Below are 25,550 nucleotides of genomic sequence, written 5' to 3'. Positions count from 1 at the left end.
GCATCAGTAGAACAGTTTACCTTTTCAAAAAGTTTATGAAATTAACTTTAAAGCAAACCTATGATTCCCAATCAAGCAAAGCAACAAGTTTAATAAACTATCCAAATATATTGAGTTAAAATATTTTATTGATAATAATAATGATTTTCTTAGTTGCTATAATAAATATAATATCTAGAGATTGTTGTCTTTTAAAATTTATTTTGAGTATCAGTATTGATTGGACCGATAAGTGATGTTAAACCCTGAAAGCATGTCCTGATGCTTTAGTAAATTAAAAAATTAAATCGAGGACAGTGCTTAAATAGTCATTCGATCTGTACTCAAGCCAATTTAGGTGATTTGTATTCTTCTAAACTCCCTCTACTAACTAGTCAGCAAGTGTGTACCCCACTGTGGGTGATGGGCAAAACATGGTTAGGGATTTTGCAAGGTAGAATTTAGTAAGGTAAAAATGAAGAAAATGACAGACTTCTGGAAACATCTTTCTTTCCCAAACTTTATAGTTTTTAATTTCCAAAAATGTTATGTGATTTCTTAATAACATTCAATTTAGGCATGTAAAGCGAGTCTTTGCCTTTGCTACTGCTGCAAACTTAATCAGAGGAAGTTGAGTGTTTATGCCTGTAAACCTAGTCTTCTTTTGTAGTGATGTCTTTGTAAATTTAACTCTACTTGCTGAGAACACAGTGATTTATGTACAAATGTAAAACAATTATATAAAACAGAATATTGTCAACAATTCTAAAAGAAGACTATAATTTACCTAAATTGGAGGTACTTATGCAACACTATGTTTTAAATGTAGAATTGTGTTTTGCAAACTGTTCAATGCAATGATCTGTTTGTTGAGTTTGTTTTTTTTTTATATTTGTTTTATTTTCTAGAATATGTTATCCTGGGATACTAAAAATACAATTTTCATTGTTAAAAATTTAATCATTTTAAATTCCAATTTTTTTAGTAACTGTGTGTGATAGAGATCTGTTTTTAATTTGGATTACAATAAAATAATTCTGTTTACAGTTAAAAAAAAAATAAATTAAACTAAATGGGACAGCACATGAGGCTCAGTTGCTAGCACTCTCACATCTGAAATGTTCTAATCTTGGTGAGGACACACTCTGCAAAACATTATCATGTTTTTTTCCATTTTTGTGTGGGTGTGCCCTGGGCACTCTGGTTTCCCCCCATACCTTCAAAAACAAGCAGTTATTGCTTACTGGCTCCCCCCCCCCCCAAATTGATTTCCATCCATCCATTCCATGGTGCAAACCTAAACAGGATAAGATACTAATGTACTAAAATTTAAAGGATACACCAGTCATATTATTTTATTATTCCTACACAGTATTTATATAGCGCCATCATTACGCAGTACTGCAGAAAGTCCATAGTCGTGTCACTAACTGTCCCTTTTGAGGGAGAACAAATTAACCTAACTGCATGTTTTTGGAATGTGGGAGAAAACCTGAGTACCCGGAGGAAACCCACGCAAACTCCATGCAGATAGTGTCCTGGCCAGGATTCGAACATGGGATCCAGCGCTGCAAAGGCAAGTGTGTTAACCACTAAGCCAACGTGCTGCCCATATTATTTGCACATTATTGTATCCCCATCGAATGTGTTCCACCTCACAGTTATCATATGTGTATTAAGATCCAGTATTAGGGTCCAACTTCAGCAAAAAGTATTTGCTCAGAGGGTGTAAAGGATGACTTTTTCTGTCTCTGTCCCATACCTTCCGGTCTAGGTGACTGGTGTTATGGGATATCTGTATGACTGGGACAAATACAACTAAAGCACCTGTATTTAAAAGAGTAGGGTATTAGTAAATGATAAGAACTTTTCTAAAGTTTTTACTGCTTTTTGTCCTGCGGTGACATCTGTACCTACTTATTGCTTTGAATTTTGTCAAAGTAAAGAAAGGGAAATTCCCCCAATTTTCCCCCAAGTGTTAAGTTTTAGTAAATAAACTCCCACAAGCATCTACAGCAATGGAACACTGAGAAGCTATTTGGTTTTATATATAGCCTTGCTTTCACTTTTACATCTGTGCTTCGTTATACATTTGCAAACTTTAAGTGACTTCATCATAAAAGAGTACAGAGGTTGCCACAGCATGCCTTCCACTGAAAATGTAAGTTATATGTTTGTGTCAGTCATAAGTACTTTTCAGTCAGGCATGGATAAAGCATGTTTATTGAATGTCAGAAAACGCAAAATTTCTGTACTATTTTTCTGGGTCAGCAATTTAAAAGGACCTATGTATAAAGATGATCGGAAAAATGTTTTGCACATTTTATCCTCAGCATTTAGAAACCTGGTCACCACTTTTTTTTAAATCCATATTTATAAAAATGGGAGCAAGATTTTCCCCCTAAAGATTTTTAAAAATGTAACACAAAGGTACCATACAACATATAAAGCTCCATTTACTTAAATTAAGTAACTGATCTATTCCTAAAGTGGTGAACAACTGCAAAAGTTGTGTGATGTGTTTAAGAAACATTGCTAATCCTCATATTAGGTGGCAATCAGCCCAAAAAAACTGTCTGTTAGCCTCATAGACTGCATTAAATCCAGACCATTAGCAAAACAGAAGGAAACAACAAGAAACTAACTGTTAAGCTGCGTACACACGTGCAATTTTTGTCATTGGAAAGGATCTTTCACGATCCTTTCCAAGGACAAATGACTGCACGATGCATGACTGGTGCTGTACATACAGCACCGTTCAAGCTCTATGGCGATAGGAGGGGGAGAGCGACAGAGCGGCACCCTGCTGCGCGCTCTCCCCTTCCCTTTCATTAGAATCGGTTGTCGTCCATCGTCCGTGGATCCGCCAGGACGGTCGTTCGGACGATGGACGACACCGACTGTACACACGGCAGATTTTCGCCCGATAATTGGCCGATGCCGATTATCGGGCGATAAAAATCTGACGTGTGTACGCAGCTTTACATTTAAAAAAAAAAAAAAGCACTAACATAATATGCAGCACTATATTAACTAGGGGTTGCAAATAAAAGGCAAAGTGCAAACAGTTACAATTTCAAAAAGACAACTCAGTATTACCATCTTAAATATTCTGCCATAACAAAATCATTTTAATGAGGGAAAAAACTATCATCAGTATATTCTAAATTTATACTGACCAGAATGCCACACCAATTATTGATTTTCGATTATTGCTTTGGAAAATGGCTAACATCTGGAGTCCAAAATATATGCATTAAGAATTTAGGTAATTTGCTTATAACAAAAAAATAAATATGAACTAGAATTTATCAATGAAATACTTTGTTTTCAACTGTATAAAACTTATTTTGGTAAGCAAGACAAAACGTTATTGTAATTATGGTTTTTAGACAGTGTGTATATATTGCTAAATTACCCAGAACTTTATAAAGTCTATAGTCACATCACTAACTGTCCCTCAAACGGGCTCCCAATCCAATGTTCCTACCATATTTATATGTCATGTTAAAGTTAAGTCTAAGGAAAATGTTTGAGGGAACAAAGCTGATTAACCTAACTGCATGTTTTTTTGGGATGTGGAAAGAAAACGGAGTACCTGGAGGAAACCCACACAAACACAAGGAGAACATACAAACTCCTTGCAGATAGCATGCTGGCTGGGATGGTTACCAGAACATAAGGAGACAACTACATTTTGCCATTTATGTTTCAATGATTCCTGGTCATGAAACGGCAAGGGCAAACAATAAAGTTCCAAAACCCATATCGTCTAAGCAATTTTTAATGCCATAAAAAAAGATAGGTAAAATATGGGTTGTAGAAGTTAAATTGCATACATCAGCATTTCTAATAGTATTCCCTAACATTTGTATTTGAGTTTTGTGTTTTATTGATGAACTGGGTTAAAGTGTGATGCCAAAAAGCATTAGAATAGATCCAAAAGGCACAAGGTCCCATATTCCAGTTAACTACCTAATGTATTTTAAAGGTTTGAATTCCTTCAATGTGACAGAAATATATAGGTTTGTGGTAGTGTATTTGACATCTTAATAAACTGACAATAAAAAATACATATATTGTATAAAGTTGTAAAAAGTTTTATTTAACTAAAGAGTACTTTGTGCAGCGAAAGATAAAAAAGGCATAATCAAATTGAATGAGAAAATTACACAAAGCAACAGTCACACATTTCATGTATATTTGCTGCTAACATATTACTATCCATGTTCATATGTACATTTTGAGCTAATAAGTTTACATACTATGGCAGTGTTTGTAAGATTGTATCATTCTTTAAATAAAACAAGTTTTCAGGCAAAACACGTGTTTTTTTTGCTCTAAATGTAACCCAAACTATTGGGCATCATAAAACGTACAACCATTAAACAAAACAAAGCAATAAAAAAAATATTAGGAAAATAATGAGCTTACTGTTAGTTCCTAATACTGTGTATTGCCCCTTTAGAATCAATATTGACATGTAGTCTTTTTTGATAGTTATGAATAGGGACCTTGCTTTTCTCAAGTTGCCCATTCTTCTTGGCTAAAATCCTGTTTAAAATTCCTAGGTTGTCTTACATGAACTGCAGGTTTGAGGTCTCTCCATGGTCAAGGTACTGATGTGGCTTCTTCACTACCTTCACTTTTTTCTGCTGTAGCCAGTGAAACGCCATGTGTTTTGGATCATTGCCCCACTGGAAGATCCAAATGCATCCCATGTGCAGCCTCTGCACTGATAAATGTTTTCCTCAAATATTTTTAAATTTTTTTTTTAATACGTTGTGTTCTGAAAGGTGATTGGTGTTTAGTTTTGACTTATATGCAGGCAATATTGCATGAAAAAGTTTCCCTAGACTTTTGTAACAAATATTTAAACACAGATAATGGGTCCTGAAAAAAAGTTAGAACACTGGCCTGTTCTGGGGACCATTCACCAAAGTTGCAAAACTGCATCTTTGCATATGTAGGTTCTTCTCTACACATATCTCTGTGTAGAAACTGATTTTTTTCAAGGCAGTCAAGGTAACCTTTACTGAGCTCTCAAGCATATACATTCCTGGCTTGTGTAAGAGCTTAAGTTCTGGAGAACGAGGCATAAAAGATTTATTGGGTTTTTTTCTTCTAATTGATGAGAAAAAAATAAAATAATTAGCAATGTGTGGTAAACTAAATACACACTCACTTAAAAATCCTTAATTTTAAAAAATATATATTATTTTTAAACACACAGAACACCCTTTTGTTTATTCTACTAATGTAAATAGCAATATGGGAGTTCAAAAGCTTGGTTTGCTATTTCAAACCAGTTTGGTCTTGCTAATCTGAAACTGACCAAATTTGGAGGAAACTTAAAATAAATAAATTAAACATTCAGAGCCTTTGATAGCATGACTTACCACATTATTTATCTGATAGATGGATATATGTGGTGAATCATAATATTTGAACCTGGGATTGGAACAGACACACACTCATCAATAGCTGGATTATACAGTTGTTATTAAATGTCTGCTGATGAGAGTGTGCTAGTTCATTGATTCAAACATTAATTTTCTGTCCAAGTCTATATATACACCATTCCCTATCATTTTCTGGTAAAGTGGTCAAGGTTTAGCCACTGAAATTTGTTTGCTTAATGCACAGCTCTCATTTATTTTAACACTGGAATACCTTTGTATCAACAATACAACACACTGTGGTGCTTCAGTCTCATGCCACCCCTTCCAGCATTAAAATCTTAACTAACCCAAAAAAAAGTTTTGCGTTTACATACATAACAACTATACGCACATTACTTCTTTTTAGGCAAGCTGTGTGATTACCACCATGACCTATTAGCACTATAAATTAGAATAGAATACCCCCCCCCCCTTCATGAGAAGACATCTGCCTGTCTGTAGAAACTCTATTTCTTTAGTAATTATCCTATTTTTAGTAAACAAATTTATTGAAGCAGAAGGATCCATCAGTTTTCTTACTTTCTATTTACTGGTGTTATCGTGTGCAAATAAAAAACACTTATGTATGTATGATTTGCTGTCTGAACTTTGAATATTTATGAAAAGGTCTGCCGCTTGTTCTTTTCTGCATCATCTAGTTTTTAGTCATCAGAGGAGTTCAAATTATAATCAAGAGGATGCAGAACTGTAAACAAAGAACAAGTTTAACAGTTCTAATTTACAGAATGGAAACAACTCTTGAGTAATTACAGTAAAAGTTATGCTCAGGCTGCTTCACACTCAAGTTTTATTGATACCACATATTCAACTTAAATTTAGCTTTTTCTGAATTGTAGCAAAACTGACTACACCACCACACTCATAGAATCTAAGCCTATAAGGAAGACCTGAACAACTTTATTAGTTACCAACAGCAACACTATGGGTAAAACATGTGGCCTTTCGCTGCTGACCCTTACCTTTATCGACACCACACATTTTTGGATGTTACCATTAAATAGAGGGCAGTAATTTATAACTTGACTTAAAAACTTTCCTGGTAGGTCAACTAAAAACCTTTACACGTATAATGAAATAATAATAAATAACATATGTAGATGCAAATACAATATGGATTCTGATATCTCTGGAAATTATGTTTGCTGTGCTCTTCTGCAACATTCTGTAAAACATTATGACTAAAGCTACGTACACACTTCCAATTATTATCGTTGGAAAACCAACGACGAACGTTCCTGCACGATATATACGAACGATCGTATAGCACCGATCCTGCACATAGAGATAACGACACGATCGTTCGTAGATATTGTACACACAATAGATACGATCGTTTGAGCGATAGAGGAACTATGTGCACGACAGGAAAGTGAACGGACGTTCGTTCATCACGCATGCTCTGACCATGGACGATCAACGAACGACCGTACACAGGAACGATGTTCAACGATCGTCGTCCAATCCGATCCGCCGGTCCGGTCGTTCGTTTCCAACGAGTTTCCTCGTTCGTCGGTTACTTTTTTATGAACGATTTTTTGCCCAATCGATCGTTCGTCGTTCGATTGGAACGACAAAAATTGGAAGTGTGTACGCACCTTAATACATCAATGAGACTCATCCTGTTCGCATCTAATCCATTTCAGTTGCTTGTGTATGCATTAAAAATATATGTTGAAACACATTTTCACGCGTTATATTTACATTATTTTCTAGGAGGGGAATAATAATAATTAAATAATAAGATTAGCAAAAACAGAAAATAAATGCCTTTTCAAATTCTACCCTGATTTTAATTGCCATCAAATTTAACGTTAGCCTGCACAAATTCCAGCTTTGTTCTTTGGTTTAACTACAGTTAGAAAATGTGTAGAAAATCAGCCACAGACGAGAGTAGTACAGTAATGATGGCCTTTGCGTGCTCTTAACACCAGTAAGAGTCTAGAGTTGGAGAGCTAAAAAAGAAAACTGGGGAAAGGGACAAAGACGAAGCAAGACAAAGATGATGCAGAAAGACAGAGAGAGCTTAAGACAAAGAAATACTGAAATGAGAAAAGATTTTATCATGAGTCACTGGCTGCACTTGTTCTGTCTGCTATCTGCTATAAGACTTGTAACACAAATTGCATTACTGCAATGTGATAAATATTCAAGGGATTGTTATTAACACCACATAGCCAATGTCTATTTATTTATTGTCCTCAAGTTAGCCAGATTCATGATAAAATGATACTACTTTAAAAAACAACTGTTTGTAGCACAGCTAGAGAGCCCAGCTACTAAAGTCTTCTTTGTCCTAGGCCCACCCAGGTATTAAAGTAAAAAAAGTCAAGTCAAAAAAGTCAACCAAAAGAGAAAAGAAAATAGAATGACATGAGTTTTATTCTTAGCTGGCTTTTGAAATATTTAACAGATTTATCTTTGATTTAGCATAGGAAAATCAAATCAAATCACTGCATGCTCTAATTTAGTATTTTTTTAAAGTGAAAAGGGGACTAGGAAGAACAAGACATTTCCAGCAATATCAAGTAATGAAATGTCATGTTGTGTAATATATAGATTATTTTATAATGTATATCAAATAGCCCATGAATTTCTGTGTGTCATAGTGGCATGCAGACCTAATTTGGACAATGGAGTTGTGGAGATTGAAACATCCTAATATTAGGCAACACTTTTTGTCTCTGCAACTTTTGGCTCCCCCTCACATATTGATCTGCCCATAGAAATATCTTGCCATTTCTGACAGATGTGTTTTACTTGGCTGGTGTTGTCTTGATTCCCCCTGCAGTTCACTGTAGAACTTTTCCCTGTTTCTGACATGCAACAGTGAAGGCTAACCCCAGACTGGATTGCAACGCCTAGTCTGGTTGTTATCAAATCTCTGGCCTTGGAGACTTATTAGTAGTTTCACTTCTCTACAAACTATTTGGAATGTCTTTAAGACTGTGGCTGGAGGACAGTATATTTTTACTATTAAGGCTGCTAGGAGAGTGGCAGTGAAAACAACAGAGATATCCCAGCACTGACTGGTCACTAGTCCTGCTGAAACTCCTAGTTCTCTTAGATTATTGGTAAGCACCCCCAGAACCCTGTGTATTCCTGGACCTGTGACGCTGCTGTGTTCTCTCAGTCTGCCTAATCTAGGTTGTTCCTTTTGTCTGTCTATTTAAAACCCCACAATAAACCTCTTGTCCATTGAGTCTTTGCAATTGGATTTTGTGTATTCTAGTTTATTTACTCACACTTATATTTCCCATAATACTATATGCTTAGTCTAGAAATTAATCCTTGGTCTAAAAAGGGGGGTCTTTGAGAGACTGAGATTTGGTTTGGTATTTTTTAAATGGATTGGATTACTGTATGGCAAGCCATTACAGTAAATTGGGAACTTTATGTCGTGGGTGGGTTAGTTGCTCATAATTTCCAGTTTTATTTCTTAGCAGGTCAGTTGTTTTTTTGTCCACTCTGTTGAGGTTGTGGTGCTTAGGTTTTATAAGACTGTGCAACATTTATCCTTTCAAACCATATAATCCCACTATTTCTATTCATTCCACCATTAAAGCTTGGTAGGAGTACAGAAACTGTGATCTAGCTCAGATAATTCATTTTGTCCCTGTACCACATTGTGGGAGAATTCTTTGCCCTCCCCTTTTGCTAGTAATCCTGATATGGTTGTATGCGCAGCTAAAGGGGTTAAAACTAAATATAAGAAGGTAGAGTAGCTCCTTTTATTACTTTTCAATTACCAAATCATCATTTAATTATCCCCACCATATCATTTTAATGCCCAGTTTGGGACTGGGAGGCTTGTCTCCAAGTCTTTACACTTGAATCTCATACCAGTGTCATGCTAGTTTTTTCCATCTTTTTTGGTCTTCCTCTGAGATTGTCATTTTTGGCTGCCTCTCAGCTCGTCTCCCCCCTTTACCCCCATTCTAGTTGGCTTGGTGGGCTATGTAAATTTTCTAGCACTTACTATAAACTTTAAAACACTCCTGAACCCACTTTTTCTACTTATGCTTGGATTATGTTTTATTGCTTTTCTGTGAGAATACTTAAGCCAGTAGGGGGACACTTTGCTTAATTTGACAAGATATGGGGAGGAAAGAGGGGCTTGGAGTCTATCAATAATGTATCTACTAATTATCTAATTAGTCAACATATGGTTTGATCACCAGCTCTAATGTTTAATATTTCTTGGATTCTTTGGTTTATCTAAACCCATGGGGTTATTCCATGTATTGGGTTTCATAGTCTGTCCAATGTGTGTTCCACAGTCAACTGGAGGAAAGGGAGTGTTTGTTTTTTTTTGTTTTGTATTATGTGTTTATTTATTCTTTTTTTTTTTGTTTTGTATTATGTGTTTATTTATTCTTATCCTATTTCTAAAATAATTAGGAGAAACCTAAATAGACATTAAAGTAAACATTTTGTAAAATCTACATATATTTACTGCCACTATTCAATTTACTAACTAAATTTTCTTGCGTTAAAAGCACAACTCGTATTGGCAAGTATACTGAACTGAGCTTATCCAAATGCCTCAGATTAAAATCCAACAATAATGTATCCACTGTTCTTTTAAAACAAAGCGATAGAAGAGACATGATTAATGATACTAATATTTCTATGACAACCTTTGTTAGCTGTTTCTTATGACCGGCTACAATGTGTTGATAGCTTTATACTGGCAGTTCCATATTATGAGAACATTAGTTTTTGGCAGTGTATCTGCAAAATGTTAAGCTATACAGCATACGTTATGCTTCAGACATACCTTTTCTGTCATCTAGGCAGGCATTCATCAAAAAGTCTTACAAAGTAACAAAAGGTTACTGAACAGCGTGTGACTTTCAAAAACCATTAGTCTTCAAAAACCAAAAGTCTTGAAAAATTTCACTTCGAGAAACACCAGATTTACTTGGCAAAGCTTTCAAGCACTATTTTAAGTTTAACTACTTACTTTATTAATAATAATACCTTTTAAGAATAATGTGAGATTAATTAAATAAGACATATTGCAGTTACTAGCCAATAAAAATAAAAATTTAATCAGGCAGATATAAAACACCACCACCAATTAATGTATTTATGTATACATATAATTAAAAAAGCATTACACTTTATTTCATAAATTAGTAGGTGTCAGTACTGAAATTTGTGTTTGTGTTACTACTACCCTCCTGTGAGAGGGGGAGGTGCAGCGCTAGAAGTTGGAAAACATGAGACATGTGAAAATGGGAAACCTGCTTACAGGAGAAGAAGGCAGAGTAAAGTGGCACTTTAACTGCATTTCTGCTGATATAAAAGTGTCTATTCAGCAAGCTTTGGCTTCTTCTAGACAAAGGCATTGCTGTAACCATGCTGCACAGGAAAAGTCTTTTATAGCAGTATTGACAGTATGAACAGTTTGAGGTTTCACAGCATTCCTTTAAGTTTTATTCCTTATCAATTTCCACATGTTGTTTCCACTCTCCTATGACTTCAACCCAATAAAATAAGGATTTAGTCCATCTAAAAGTGATATTTTAGTCATGGATATAGCCTGGTGGTCTGTCTTAACTATTTGCTTTAGCAGTACCCAACCTTAGAGATGTAGGGATGCTTGAAGATCTACCAAGATGATTAATTATTGCATTATGATTCAACAAGAATTTTAGCCTGAAATCACACCATTTGCATTGGCATTGTTTTTAATAGATCAATGTGCATTTTTTCACAGCAGGAATTAAATCATTTTGCTTTGTTACAGGTTGATCTTTGCTTAAATGAAGTATGCCCCAAAAAATGTGAATAGTAGCTATTTTAGGGGAGAGGGTCATGTCATGTCAAACCCTGAAAAAGAAACCCCCCAACTTGCCCAGAAAAGTCCACATCAACATTATATTATATTAAGAGGAAAGTTAGCAATCAGAAAGCATAGTTTATAGTTGCCTTACTCAATATCTCAATATGCAAGTTTGTCACCTTAACCCACAACAGCATCCTTTTAATTAACACTATGGCTGCTCAACCCCCCTCCCCCTTTAATTGTGAGGGGTTGACTTAACCATAAGACCTTGAGATGACAAAGGCCATGAGATGCATTATGGTTTAAACATTCCTTGAGTGAGTCTGTGAATATATTTGCCAGCACTGTAAATTTTGAAACTAAAGGATTTGTCTGGAGCACAAGGTAGCAGAACATTCTTGACATTAAAACACACGAAGAATGCAACAGAAGCAACATGCTTGCATTATGCACTTATTCATAATTTAAACTGTGCAAAAGCATAGTTAACAGTACTCTACTACAAAAAAACTACTTGCCTACTTAAAACAAGAAGTTACAAGACGTTGAATACAATCAGAAAGTAACACATGCATTCTGGTACCTTGAAAATCATCTGTTTCTGCTTTTGTCAAGTAAGCCTGTCAATATTTTCTGTTTTGGTTACAGCTGAGGAAATTAGAGTAACTGGAAAACATCAACACATGTAGGACCACACACTAAGGCAGATCTTTCACTCACAGGCTGTAAGCTTCCATTTCCTACCTAATTCTAAAAATTACTGCTTGCTTGGTGGGTGATCTGAACTGTGTTAGGCTAGTTGTCACACAAGTTGCCATACAGTCAGCTGCATGATTGTTTCAGGTTTGTGACAAACTACTAAAACCAAAGGCTTAACTGTATTTCCAGGTAGTAAGCATTTTTTAGAATAGCAGCTTTTATGTACTTGTACTTGTACTTGTATGTACCAGTAGTAAACTCCTATTTGTACTCCTCATAGCTTAAAAGATTTCACTGACCAAATGATCTAGAGGTATTTGCTCTTAAAGCAATATATTCCAAAATCATTGGGAGGGGTCAGAGTCCCGGATGCTCACCTGTACTATGTAGCCTCACACAAACAGAATTGTCGATTGGTGCAGGCACACCAATCACAAACAATGGACCAACATAGAGCAATCCTTTTCCCCGGCCCCCCTCTATGCCATCCCCGATCTCAATCCCATTGGTTTCTGGAGGATACACCAGTTACACCACTTTTTACACACATTGCCACCTCCCCAGTCATTTAGGCGGTCCTTGACCACCTTTGAACAACTCTGCTCATGAACAAGTCCAGCGAAACTGGTAATATTTCTTATAGTATGCAACATTGCTGGATGAATGGGATATTAAGTCTGTTTAGATATTAGACAATAGGACCAACATGGGATGTGCAACCCCCAACCTACTCACAACCCCCACCTCCTTCCTCCCTCCACCTCTTTTTTTGCTTCACTTTCCCTTATGTTCTTTTTATCGTATTCTAATTACCCTGTTTCCCCGATTATAAGGCACTCTCTTATATTTTTTGAAAGAGTGTCTTATTTTAATTATTTTTTTAAAAATCGGGGGTGGCTTACTTAATGGGGATGTCCTAAAATCGGGGAAACGCGGTAGCACTGACCTGCAGTGTTCTTCTATAAAGTTAAAAAAAAATACCCCAGTATTGTTTCAGATCCGGTGAAGCCTTCTGAGGTTGTGGCATTGGAGTGGTTAACTACTATTGCACAATATGTACATTGTTATGGGTCTCCTTTTTTTGGCTCAACAAATTTTATTCACCTCATTATACAGTTAGTCCTTGGGTTACATACGAGAAGGGACTGTAGGTTTGTTCTTAAGTTAAATTTTTATGTAAGTTGGAACAGGTACATTTTTTTAATAAATGCAATTAGGACAGATGTTTGTCTCAACATATATTATTAGGCAGCGTGGTTTCAGTTACTGTATAAAATCCTCACTGTAAGTTAATCACAAACAAGGCAAAAAAATAAAAATTTTATGGAGCCTAGACATTCATTACCTTCTAGAGCAAGCTGTGCTTTGATATGCAAAAGGAAAAAAACGAAAGAGGTTGTCTTGGTCATTAAGGAGTTACAAGAGCTAGCAGAACAGCAAAAGATTTATTCTGCAAGTCATGCAAACTGACCCTTCCCTCCATCAAGTCTCTGTCCTGCACACAAACCAGCAGAGAAGAGCAGGGAAGCCTTGTTTGTATCTGGGCGAGGTCTGTATGTCGGATGTGCTTAACTTATGGACTACCTGTTCATCTGTTGGTTCAATGTAATCTCTATTTTGTGATGTTATTTTTGTTATCATACTGTGTGTCTGTTGAATAGAAATCTTTAATGTTTTTTTCTGTGGAATAGGAGGCCATTCAGGGTTGAAATACAATGAAAATATAAAAAAAAACTTAAGTGTTATGTTTATTCAGAATAGTTTACAAATATTGCGTTTCTTTTCTCCACAGGGTACGCCAGCAAGTCATGTCAGATACAAGGTAGATGTTGCCCAGTTTCCATACAGTGCTAGCATATTTGATGTGGAGGAATACACAGGTCGCGTTATAACAAGGGTCAATCTTAATGAAGACCCCAGCACCATATTCAGGGTAAGTAAAATATTATTTTCCATAATATATGTGCAGTTTAAGCACCTTTACAAAAAGCTAGCAATTTTATTTACTTTTTGAACTTTCCTACTTTGTCCTGGGCACAACTAATAAGTATCTCTCTTGATTTTTAGATGTATAGAATACAGAGGTCAGGACTATGTAGCCTACAATAATGTGTACAGAGGGCAGATGACAGGACTTAGTAGAATATCACCTTCTGTACTAGTTTTCATAGTTTAACAACACTGCTTTGGTTTTGACCTGCAGTTACTCTTAGCTAGGAGCTATTCTGTATCAAATTGATCAGTTGGTTCCTGTCTTCATTATAAATTTAACCTAGTGGCTGTAAAGCTGCTAATCATGCCCAGTGTGGTAGCAAGAACAGCCTAGGACCAGCAATAAATAGGATTGTGTTTATGATTGCAAACTTGTCCTTAACTCCTGAGATTTGGATTGGCTTTTTTTTTACAACTGAACACAACTGCTCTTGGAGCTAACTTTGGTTAACCCATTAACCACAGGCTTAAAGCCCTTTATTTACATTAAACATGAGTAGCTGAAAGCCACTGTGTGCAGTTAAAAGACCCAAACTTATCTTACCAGCCAAATCAGTGATCACTAGTGCTATTTATCTTCATTCATAATGAGCAATTAAACACAGATAAGAAAACCTACTGGTTGTTAAATTATATCACTGTTGATCTATGACCTGTCACTGAATATATGTCACAGAAACATATAGAATGTAGGTTAAAATGCTTACATACCAACATACTTTTGAAGATGTGTATGCCCTTACTTCAGCTTAAGTTCAGCATGTCTGCATTTTCAAAATCCAATTTATATACTTTAGTGCAGATTACAACCCATTTTTCTTCAGTGCATTGTGTTGTTTGACGAGGAAATAAGTATGTTGTCATTTTTGCATTTGTTTTGATGGCTAAAATCAGTTTAATGTTTTTCACCTTTCCAAAGCAAATGTCAGGAGAAGACAACATTTGGGAGGGAGTGATAATAGAAGTGAAACAAAAAAGTCTTAGAATACATAGTAACAAAAATAAATGCACTGCTCACCCCCACCCAAAAAATGAAACCTGAAACAAATAAGTTAATTTGGAAATGTTACAAAAAATATCTTCATTTGAGTGTGTTAACTTCCTGCTTTACTGACATAATAAAGGTAATTGTTCTCCAACTGAAATTACCCTCTCAAACAAAATATGTTGCCTGACAAGACCAAAGCTCTAATCCACCGACAGTGGTTTCTGCTACTTGACACGGGCTAGTTTTAAGATAAAACTAATCCTGTATAGCATCACACACATATTTAAATGTTCAGGAACTAGCACAGACTCTGACACTCTAATAATTTCACAGCAGACATTGTGCATTTCTCTACCCTCTATTAAATATTGCAACCAACGCATACATCCTACGTTTTCCACTTTCCAAAATCCTTATGCAAACTTTCAGGATACCCTTTGGAACCCTTAAATAAAGAATGTGAAACTGTATACTTACTCATAAACCTTCAATACCACAACACAAACGTATTTCAAGGGACAGAATAAAATGTAAAAAGTAATGTTTACAGTTTAATGTTTACAGTTATTTGCAGAAAATGTTAAGTGTCTTGGAGAAATTTTATGGCAACAATTACAAATCTGCAAGAATCTCTGAACGTACTCCAGGCACAGATAGTTATTGGTCATTACAATTGGTGACACTTGAAAAATCATCACTCTTAAAAATAGTATGACTTTCCAGTGGTTGCTCAACTGTACAAACTCTTTTTAACAGTTTTCCTAATTTGCCAGCCTCACATAGGTTGGAATATTGTTGTTGATATTAGATCAACTGCATATTAAGATTCAAATATTGTTAAAAATTTTCCAGGTGCCATTGATTAATGCACAGGAAATGTTATCATGATGTCATTGTTATGATATACTCTGTAATAAATCATATATACAGTAATATTGAGAAAAAGTCATGGGATCAATGCTAACCCTGTTGTACTACCCTAATGAAAGACAGCGTGTCTAAAATGGAGATATCTTTCAAAGTAATGCAGTAAACATTTTAGTCCCGTAAGTGCTGCAAAAACCATTTTCAATCTTCTCCTCCTGCTGTTATAAAGCCTGACATTGTCCAACTTCTATAATGCACACATGGTGTGGTTGCTTGATCTGCAAATCCTTTTTGGATAAAGCAGTTGTATTCAACACCAGCACACTGGGTACTCCATTCCCTTTACTGACATAAATCTTTTCTTGGACTGCATCAAAGTACTCTGACCTCATAATCCCATTCTGTTTTATTCAGTTAATGTGCATGGCAGATAAAACTAATTTAATCGTGCCATGGAAGTTGCTGCGCTTTTCTACATATCCACAGATTTTTTTAGACAAGATCCTAGATTATGATCAATTAACAAATAATAACATCAGATACATTTTCATCTGGCGGCCATTAAATTCTTCGACATTTGCCTCTTTGAGGGTTTTTTTTTTAGCAATATTTCTTTCATAAAGTGCCATCCATTGATATATTTTAATTGCTTATCTAATTTGAAACCTACAAAAAGTGCTGCAAAGAAATTAATACCTTTCTAAAATACATATTGAGGTAAAACCTATCTCCTAGTTTTATGAATATTGTTAATAGAATAAAACATTACTATAATCTATGGCTAAGCAGGTCAAAATGTAATGACCCAAAGAATCTGATTTCAGAATATTGTTTTCCAAGTCATAAAAGAAACGCCCAGATTGTGCACAGTTTAACAACCTATGGCAACTACTGTGCCACTTTATTAAATATGGTAAATTTTTTGTTGGTAAAGTTTTTTTTTTTCATACAGGCCAAACAATGACCAGTTAAAAATACCCTCATTAAAGGTTTCAGGGCTCATAAAGAATCTAATTTTCTTTGTCACTACTGGTTGAATATCTGTACAAAGCTACTGGGAAATATACATTTGTTACCCTCTCCAGGTATCCAGATAAAATTAATGAAGACTACCTTTATGGGGTAAAAAAAAAATGTCAAAAATGTTTAATCTATTTTAGATGTATTGTTAAGGCTTAAATTCTCTTTGTAAAAGTAATACACATATTCAGTTGAGATTCCTTACCTTTTGTTACAAACTATGGATAATAAAGGTAGAGTTTGTCCTTTACATCCCACAACAGTTAAAAAAGTCTTTTAACTCCTAATTTGGACTAAGGAAGATAGGTAAAAGATCCACTGAAGCCTTTTATTAGTCCACTGAAAGGAACACCAATCTGAATACCTTCATATGGTGCAGATATGATATGTATAACCTACCTCAGTCTCAATGCCTGTCTTCCTGGGAAAACAGTGAAAAGAAAGAAAGGCCAGTGGCAGGCGACAAGGAGGAATTGGCAGACGACTAACATGAAATGGGACAAAAGGACAGCATATAAGGGGCAGAAGCATATAGGAGGCTAAGAAGTGAAGTGATTTTGTAAGAGAGGGATTGGGCAAGTTTAATACAAGAGGTAGAGAGTGCTAGGGTTTAAAAGGGGTGGATTGGGGGAAGTTCAGTTTTTTAGTAACCGGGGACAGTTTTCCCACCAACCTTCCTTTTGGGGGAGATGTGGGGGGCCTGAGGGATTGGTGGTTTGAGGTCCTCAGGGGGGTCAATTGGTGTTGCCATTAAGGGATGGGAGACTCACCATAGGGGAACGTGAGGATCACAGTCAGGAAGAGGAGGTAGTGTGCCCCTCGAGGTGGAGTGTTGATTGATATGTTTTCCAGATAATGTTCCCGAGTTGGTATTTTGCCAATATTTTATGTGTTATGACGTTATTTGGAACAGTGTTTATTAGTTGTTGTATATACTTGTGATATATAGGTAATATATGTCATATTTATACAGATAATATTTCAGTTTATTTATTAAAGGAAATAAATGGCCATTTAACACACAAAGCTCAGATATTTTGATAAAATTGTACTGATAAAGCAACCCAGGACTACTAAATGTTGCATTCATAATTCTAATTCTTTCACATTTTATCATGTCAAGTTTTCCACATTTAAAGTCACTTAAGGTCCATAATTGTACCAGTCTTGGAAAAAAAAAAGAAAGTCAATGCACTGATGGCTACAATTATATGCATTTTTTTGGCTGTAACTTCTGTTAGCTCTCTACAAAACATCTTTCCCTAAGGTATGGAGAAAAACAGACTACTTAGCCAGCACATATCTGATTTATTTTTTGCTTTCAAACCTTTATTACAGCATATTATTGGAAAAGGTGTGTTTATTGTTCCAATAAAAGTTACTGTTTTAAATGATATAAATAATCTGTTTTTTTGTGTAGCTGGTCGTTATTGCTTATGATGATGGAGATCCAGTGAAGTCTAACAGTACAATGGTAATAATAACAGTACTGCAGCCATCTGTCATCCCTCGATTCACTCAAGATGAATATAGGTAAGGAAGATATTTATCTGCTGGTTTTAAATAAATAGAAAGCAAATTCTAACCAAGAATCTTTCAAACTTAAAAAAAGATATTAAAAGTGCAGTGTGTGTGAAGCAGGGAATCCTCTTTCAGGGGTTTTAAATAACGTATACGGAAACCGTATTTGTTGCTACTGGTTACCACATTATGCATGTCATCTCTTTTGTTGCTGCTGGAAAGTGTAGGAAAGGGTGGGGACACTTGTCATCTCTTGATTGCTTGTAATCCAGTTTTGCTTTATTATGCTATATTATGTCTTTCTCTATAATTGACAGTGTCAGAGAGAATTGGATCAGATAACAGATCAAAACGTCATTCTCCTTTTTTTCTGATCTCCCACTTTTAAATCTCTGCATATTTGAATAAGCGATCCAATTTTATGGTGACAATAAGTTCTTTGATTGCCATAATTTACCCTAAATTATCACACAGAAGTTGTAATAAACTGATTTGCCATTTTCACCAGCCATGAACAGCTGTGGTAAGCATTTACTTTTTCTGCCCCTGAAAAACACTTTTGAAAGGTTTTCATCACAGCAAATGTGGTGATTAGTTATTTTAAATGAACGACAGTTTACTGCATTGTGGCCTGTGGTGTTTTCTACTTTCAGTACTGAATCTTATAATTTTCTCTAAAACTAACAATCCTGCTGAAAACAGACAATCATTTCAGTGACCCCCCCCTACACACACACACTTTTATAAGTAGTTAAAGAATGTTTACAGTGTTGGAAAGAGCAATAAATGAGAAGAAATCTCCTCAATAGGAACACATACAACATTTAAACTTAAAAGTTGTTCTAAACTTTTTCACTTATTCCAATGGTAAAAAAGATTTTGACTAGACTTGGGCTTTAATATGTCCTATGGCCTGAGGGCTAATTCACACTGTTGGTTTTTTAAAGGATACTGCCTTACTTCAACCACTCCTTATCTGCCCCTAAACCCTGGTACGTTCTGAAACAAATGGTGGAGAAGTGGAAATCTTTTTTTATTGGTGTTTGTTTGTGGTGCAGTGCTGTTGGGGTGCGTTTTTTAAGACACCACAAGACAAGTCTCTCCACAATGTGACAGAAATCTGTCCCACTCCCCAACTGTACCTGAACACCCCTACATAAAACACCTGCTCCGAGTGCCAAGCAATTGAAAATTGGAACAGTTAACCAAACAGGTCCACAACTTCAGTATGAACAAGCTGGTAAAGATAGTAATCATACTAAACTTTTGACTGCTGAAAAGTTGCTGATGTTGAAAAGATGTTGAATTTTGTCCCAGTAAAATGTTTAGGTCAGAAGGCAATGTGGCGTGGCTTAAAGGTGTTAAAATAGAAGCACCTTTGGCACTCCTTTTTTTACTCTTATAGTTGGTAAGATATGGAGTTCTGTGTCCATGCTTCAGAAAGTGTCTGACTTTCAATCCTTGGTATTTTTAATAACAGACAGACATATACTGCTTTGTGTATAATATGTCTGTGCATATTGAAGCTGACTGTGAATGATGTGCAATAGTCACATTTGCGAACTTTTTTTAAGAGTTAAATATATGAAGATTTGTGGTTTTTGGGCCTGTCAGATAAAGTACACCACTGAAAAAATAACATTTCTAATATGTAGATTAATCCCCAAGGCTTTATGATCGAATAATATACATGTTAAAGTATATATATATGTGTGTGTTTTTTTTTTTAAGCCTCATCTCCTCTTTTATTTTTTTCAACTTGTTACATGCATTTGTCTTTACTTCATTAACTTGAAGTTGTTTTTGTCCTGTTGCTTTGCCTCATTGTGTTGGAAATTAGCATCCTAAAATGAAACCGATTTAGCTTTGTGAAGAATGCTATCAATTTCATTTCAGAGCAGAGAGATTCTATTTTTATTTTTCGATCTAAAAACATGTACTTGTGTGCAAAATAGATCACCAAATAGACGTGCAAAATAGAATATGCAGTCTAAAAAATGTGCCATTTGCTACTTTTTCCATACTTTTTTTTTTTTTTACTGCTTACATTCAAGAGAAAAGGTTGCCAAAACTGATAATAGTGTAAATTTTTGCATGGGCTGCTTACATAACAGTGGTTATAGTTCCTATTGTTTATAAACTATATTTCCTGCTGTTATAAATGTACAACACAGGGGTTTCCATAATATGCTGGACATTTTCTGTCAATATTTCACTCTGCTGGGGGGGTGAAGGGATATTTTTACACTGTAGCAGCTTTTCTACAAAGCAATGCAATACTAAGGATGCTTGGGCACATGTGGGTGCCCAGAAAGTGCTCAAGGTGATGCTGCCCGGGGTAGCATCACCTTGAACACATACAGGAAACACATACAGAAGGAAGCACTATGGGCCTGATATATTAAAGCTTTCCAAGCCTGGGGAGGATAAACTTTCATCAGTGAGCTGTGTGATCCAGCAAACCTGGAATAGATTTATTCAAAGTAATTTGCTAGCAAATGTTTTGAATCCTGGACCAGATGCATCACAGGTGTGCTGGATCACCCAGCTTCACTGATGGAAAGTGTATCCTCTACACCCTTGAAGAGCTTCAACAAATCAGGCCATATAAGTCTGCTTTTTCTTACCTTTAATGGTCAGTATTGGCCATTACAGAATGAATAAATATTTTCTGTTTGATCCTGGAATTTTTTCCCCTCACTCTCTACACCCCGGAGTTTGGAAGAAAAGGGTGTACAGTTTATTGGTAATTCTTATTTCAAGTTGCTGCCGGGAGAAAGCTGATGTTGATCTTTCTTTTATGTGGGCTTTATGAGGAGAATATCAATCCAACAACAATTAAAACTTATTTTTCTAATGTTTAAAATTTATGTATTACTATTTGATAGTTCTTAATCACCTGAAAGCACTGTCCTTTATATTTACCTGACGATAAATTATAAAAATTAAAGTGGAACTACACTTATTTCCCCTCCTTTTCTGGGTTCCAGATACCTGGCCATCTTGATTGACCGGTTGAGAATGACATAACCCTAAGCATAGGAGTTTATGTATTCTGACATCGAGGTCAAGAATGTACATTCAGCATACAGCTTCTTTTATAGAATATCTCTTCTGTAATTTAGAGCCTGTCTGCTCGATGCAACCTCTTATTCACCACATACCAATATCATTGCACCCTATGTTATATTTTCTTTGTCATTGCATTGAGTGCTTGGAGTGTGATTGGTGCACTGTACTTTATTTTCCCTAGTAGAAACATGTATACATGTATGTATGAATTGCTACTGAACATTGAAGTTTTTTTTTTTTCTGTTTTTGTTTTTTTTACTGTGTTTTCTTAAAATATCTTAGAGGACCTAAACACAGAGTTTATGCAAGATACCATTTCCGAGACCTGTTTTCAACAAAAAACAGTTGACTTGGTTGGTGTTTTAATACTCTGCCTTTAATATCTTCTAAAATCACTGACCCAAAATGATATGCCGCACAATTATTTGCATGTTAAAAATACTGAAACTGAAAGATGACCTTTACATCCAGACAATTAGCATTCTTTAAAGGTATTCCAACTATGGCAGCTTACATAATAATAATAATTAAATACACACTTCACAAAATTGTGTTTTGGTGGGTTCATAGTTTACATTGTGGGTTAAACATTTTAGTTTTGGCTCTATTTTTTCACAACCTCAAAACTTCAGTATGATATTAGTTGCAATGTGCAGAATTTCCGCTCTACTCTTTTTTATATTTGCTTAGTGACAGGCAGAAAGTAGATGGCTTAAGGCAATGAACTGTATCCAGAAATATCTCATAACCAAAAGATGACCTGTATAAACTAAAAATGATCTAAGCACATGACTAATTTTGTAGTTTGCTCCTATAAAATGAATCCACCAAGCCCTAAAATGTTAATTCTACATTGACAAATTATTATTTCAAATATGCATGTCAAACAAAGTTATAAATATGCATGCATCTGGATGCATGTCAAAATATGCATCCAGAGCCTCAAAACAGCATGGCAGCATTTCACTTTATATTTATATTATACTGTTCTACTAATAAGACATACTTCTAATAGGTGTTGCAGACACACCTGTGTAAAGAGAGTGTCATGAGATTAAACATCCAACATTTCAGCTATATGGGAAACATTGAATTATGTATTTATGTCAACTACTTTTTAGTTTGAGCATTTATTAACAAAGCAGTGATACTTCCTTTTGGTGCCTACTAAAATATCAGATGTACTAGAGATTGTCTAGGAATCCTGAATGGAAATTGTTCACATTATTGAAAATATTTTGGTAAGTCATAATGTGATTTGGACACCAACTGCAGCCTAAACTTTACAATCATTTCATAATTGGTGCTATTTTAATGTTAAAAATATATCTAATAAAAAAAATCCTTTTTTGATGGGGTCATCATTAAGTAGAAGTTTTGCTCGAGGTTGACTGCAGGATACTCTATAAAGTCTAACAAGCCAGGTTTCTTAAGCATTCTCTAAAATGCAATTTACATATGTCCTTTACTGTCAGGCAAATGAATTAACACTCCTTTGTGTGACAGTGTTGCTACAGGCATAAAAATAGAGCTTGCAAAATTAGGTCATGAATCCCAAAAAGAACCATGTCAGCACTCCTGTGAAGATGCAATAGTGCCAAAAATTACTTTTAAACTTTAGCAAACTTTTATTAAAAAATCAAAGTCAACTTAATGTTTTTTTTTTCTCGCTTATAGACAAGTTGCATATGTCAAATTACTTTTTTATAACATCTTCATTCTGTTTCATCATTCTTATTATTTAACAAAATATTGGAATTTTGGAAAATATTGGAAAATATTGGAACAAAATATTGGAATATACTTTACAAGGATTTACAATGATCAACAAAAAATAATATTTGAAAATTCTTATAATTACCAATTTACTTTCTTTATAAACATGCAGAAAGGATAAAAGAGTGACTACTTATACTATATTGTTTAGTGTTATATATATAGTCCAATGATTACATTAAAAACAAAAAGTACTTTAACAGTTCATAAAGATACCTTATGCCACAAGATACTTACTCTAAGTCTAAACCAAGTAACAAAAAAAAAATATTATATTTCAACTCACCATTCAGCCAGATGTGATGGGTGTATTTGTTAAAATGTTTAAAGCTAAGAACTAGTGTTGGTCAAAGTTGGCTCTCTTTGCAGACTGTTAGTCTGAAATGACCCTAATGTTCAGGTTGATTCATAGCCCAAACTTAAATCCTATTGAACTTCATGACAGAGGCAATTTCAACCATTACTACATAGAGTACGGCTCAGCCAATAAGGGCAGTAGCCTGTGACAGCCGTTATAGTCTACAAGCCAGATATGCTGAGCCTTAAAACTTAAATACCAGATGTACAAGAGATTGCATCAGAATCCTAAATGAAAATTGTTCACATTTTTAAAAACTTGAGTAGGGGATGCAGAGTAGCTCTTACCCATTCCCAGATAGAATTACAACAGACCTAAATAAAAATGATGACACCACAAATGAGAAAAAAATTGTACTTTATAATTATATTATACTTTATTATACTAATGTTGACTTTTGCAGGATCTGGCAATGTGTATAGGAGCCCATTGGTGCCCCTAGATGTATCATCCATGCAGTACTTAGATCCTACATCTGCATTCAAACAAGACGGCTGGGGACCACTATTCCCAATTGCCTTCTTGTGTAACTGGCTGAACAAATAAAACAAGGAATATAGGAACAGCTGTCCTCTGCTGAATGAATGACTGGAGCTCCATCAAGGTGGATGCAGCTCTTGTCAGTGTGAGGAGATCAGCTGACGTGGGATTGGAAGCTTCTGCCACTGGAAGGATGGATCATCGCAGGCACCTATACTAGGATTGCTGGATAGGTAAATATTAGTAAAAAAATAATGATATAATTAATTTTATGGCTGCTTTAAACCGTTATGGAAATAGGCAAGGCGTACTATGTAACCCTATGTACCCCCTGTAGATGTTCCCAGTGGTTAAGGGCCCCCTTAGTAAGATCTCAGATTCCATATAAGCTCCCCACTCACAGACTCCACAACACATGGGTGAAGAAGATGAAGCCCTTTCACTCAACAATGGCCTTGCTATCTTTGGAGGCAGATGTGGGTTTGATTTTTGGCAAGAGGGAAGCTGACTACATGCATTTTTTCCCCCTCTTCAACCCAGATTCCAGTCGATTTTTATGGAGAGGAGGAGCACATGCCCAATTTCAAATACAAGAAGGTCCTAAGGCTAGAAAATCCTCACACTGTTTTAACTTTATTGTTGGGCAAATCTGAATGACAACCATCATAGTCGTGCTATACTTGCCAAAGACATTTATAGCAATACAGCTTGATGTTAAATCAGATAGTCAAACATCAGTGACTTTATTCATTATAGGGTGAATGACTGATGTTTGGGTTAAATTTGTCACAGACTTCCAACATTTTCAACAAATACAAAAATTATCAGTTGATCCTGCTGGAACTACAATGTACTTGGAACTTCCTGCAGATGCAAAACATGCAGAGGAAATACTAACCTGCTACAGATGGTAGTCCGGACACTTAGTTTGAGCTTTATTTCTGCCCCTTTTTGAATGATAATGTTTGATTTAATACATACCTTCTACTTTAGGAAAGCTGTATGGTATAATTCCACTGCAGTATAAAATAAAACTTGCTAAAAGAGAGTAGTTAGATTTTGTCTAAAAATGCAGATTTATATCCTTTGAGAGTCCTGTCACATGTAAACCTTGCTGGGAGCTTTTGTTTTCTATGCTCTGGAATGAGATGCCATTAGTCATTTAATTAGAATTTGTATTGCAGCCAATACATTTTCAATCTCTAATGACATCAGCCACTCTGCCTAGCCAGCCTAATTGTTCAGTAAAAACTGAAGATATTGGATCATGGGTGTATAATAGCTAATAACCTATCCCAATGTTACAGTTTTCATTTACAAAATACTGGCCAGTATTGATACAAGCAATTAAGGGGAACATCCACTCTCTGCATGCTGCAAGTGCTGGTTTCCAACATACAAATCCACATGGAGATTGCATTTGGGCACAACCTTAAGTGACCCATGTCATGCATCACTCTTATCAGTCATTTTTTCTATACACAGTAACAGAAAAATCATATTTCTTTCCAGTAGGTAAACAGACATTCTGCCAAAACAATAAAT

General features: G+C 35.4%; 1 protein-coding gene across 3 annotated transcripts in view; it reads left to right on the top strand.

Moving 5' to 3' along the window:
• LOC140338838 (protocadherin-15-like) overlaps positions 1-25,550 on the top strand; it is a 548,986-nt gene that overhangs the window by 418,841 nt on the left and 104,595 nt on the right. For all 3 annotated transcript variants that reach the window (XM_072423159.1, XM_072423158.1, XM_072423157.1), the window contains 2 exons: positions 13,724-13,864; positions 18,219-18,331. In XM_072423159.1, coding sequence (XP_072279260.1) covers positions 13,724-13,864; positions 18,219-18,331 — 254 coding nt within the window. The remainder of the gene's footprint in view (positions 1-13,723; positions 13,865-18,218; positions 18,332-25,550) is intronic.

The sequence above is a fragment of the Pyxicephalus adspersus genome, chromosome 10 (genome assembly GCF_032062135.1).
Source record: "Pyxicephalus adspersus chromosome 10, UCB_Pads_2.0, whole genome shotgun sequence".
Lineage (NCBI taxonomy): Eukaryota > Metazoa > Chordata > Amphibia > Anura > Pyxicephalidae > Pyxicephalus > Pyxicephalus adspersus.
This window is presented reverse-complemented; position numbering and strand designations above follow the sequence as displayed.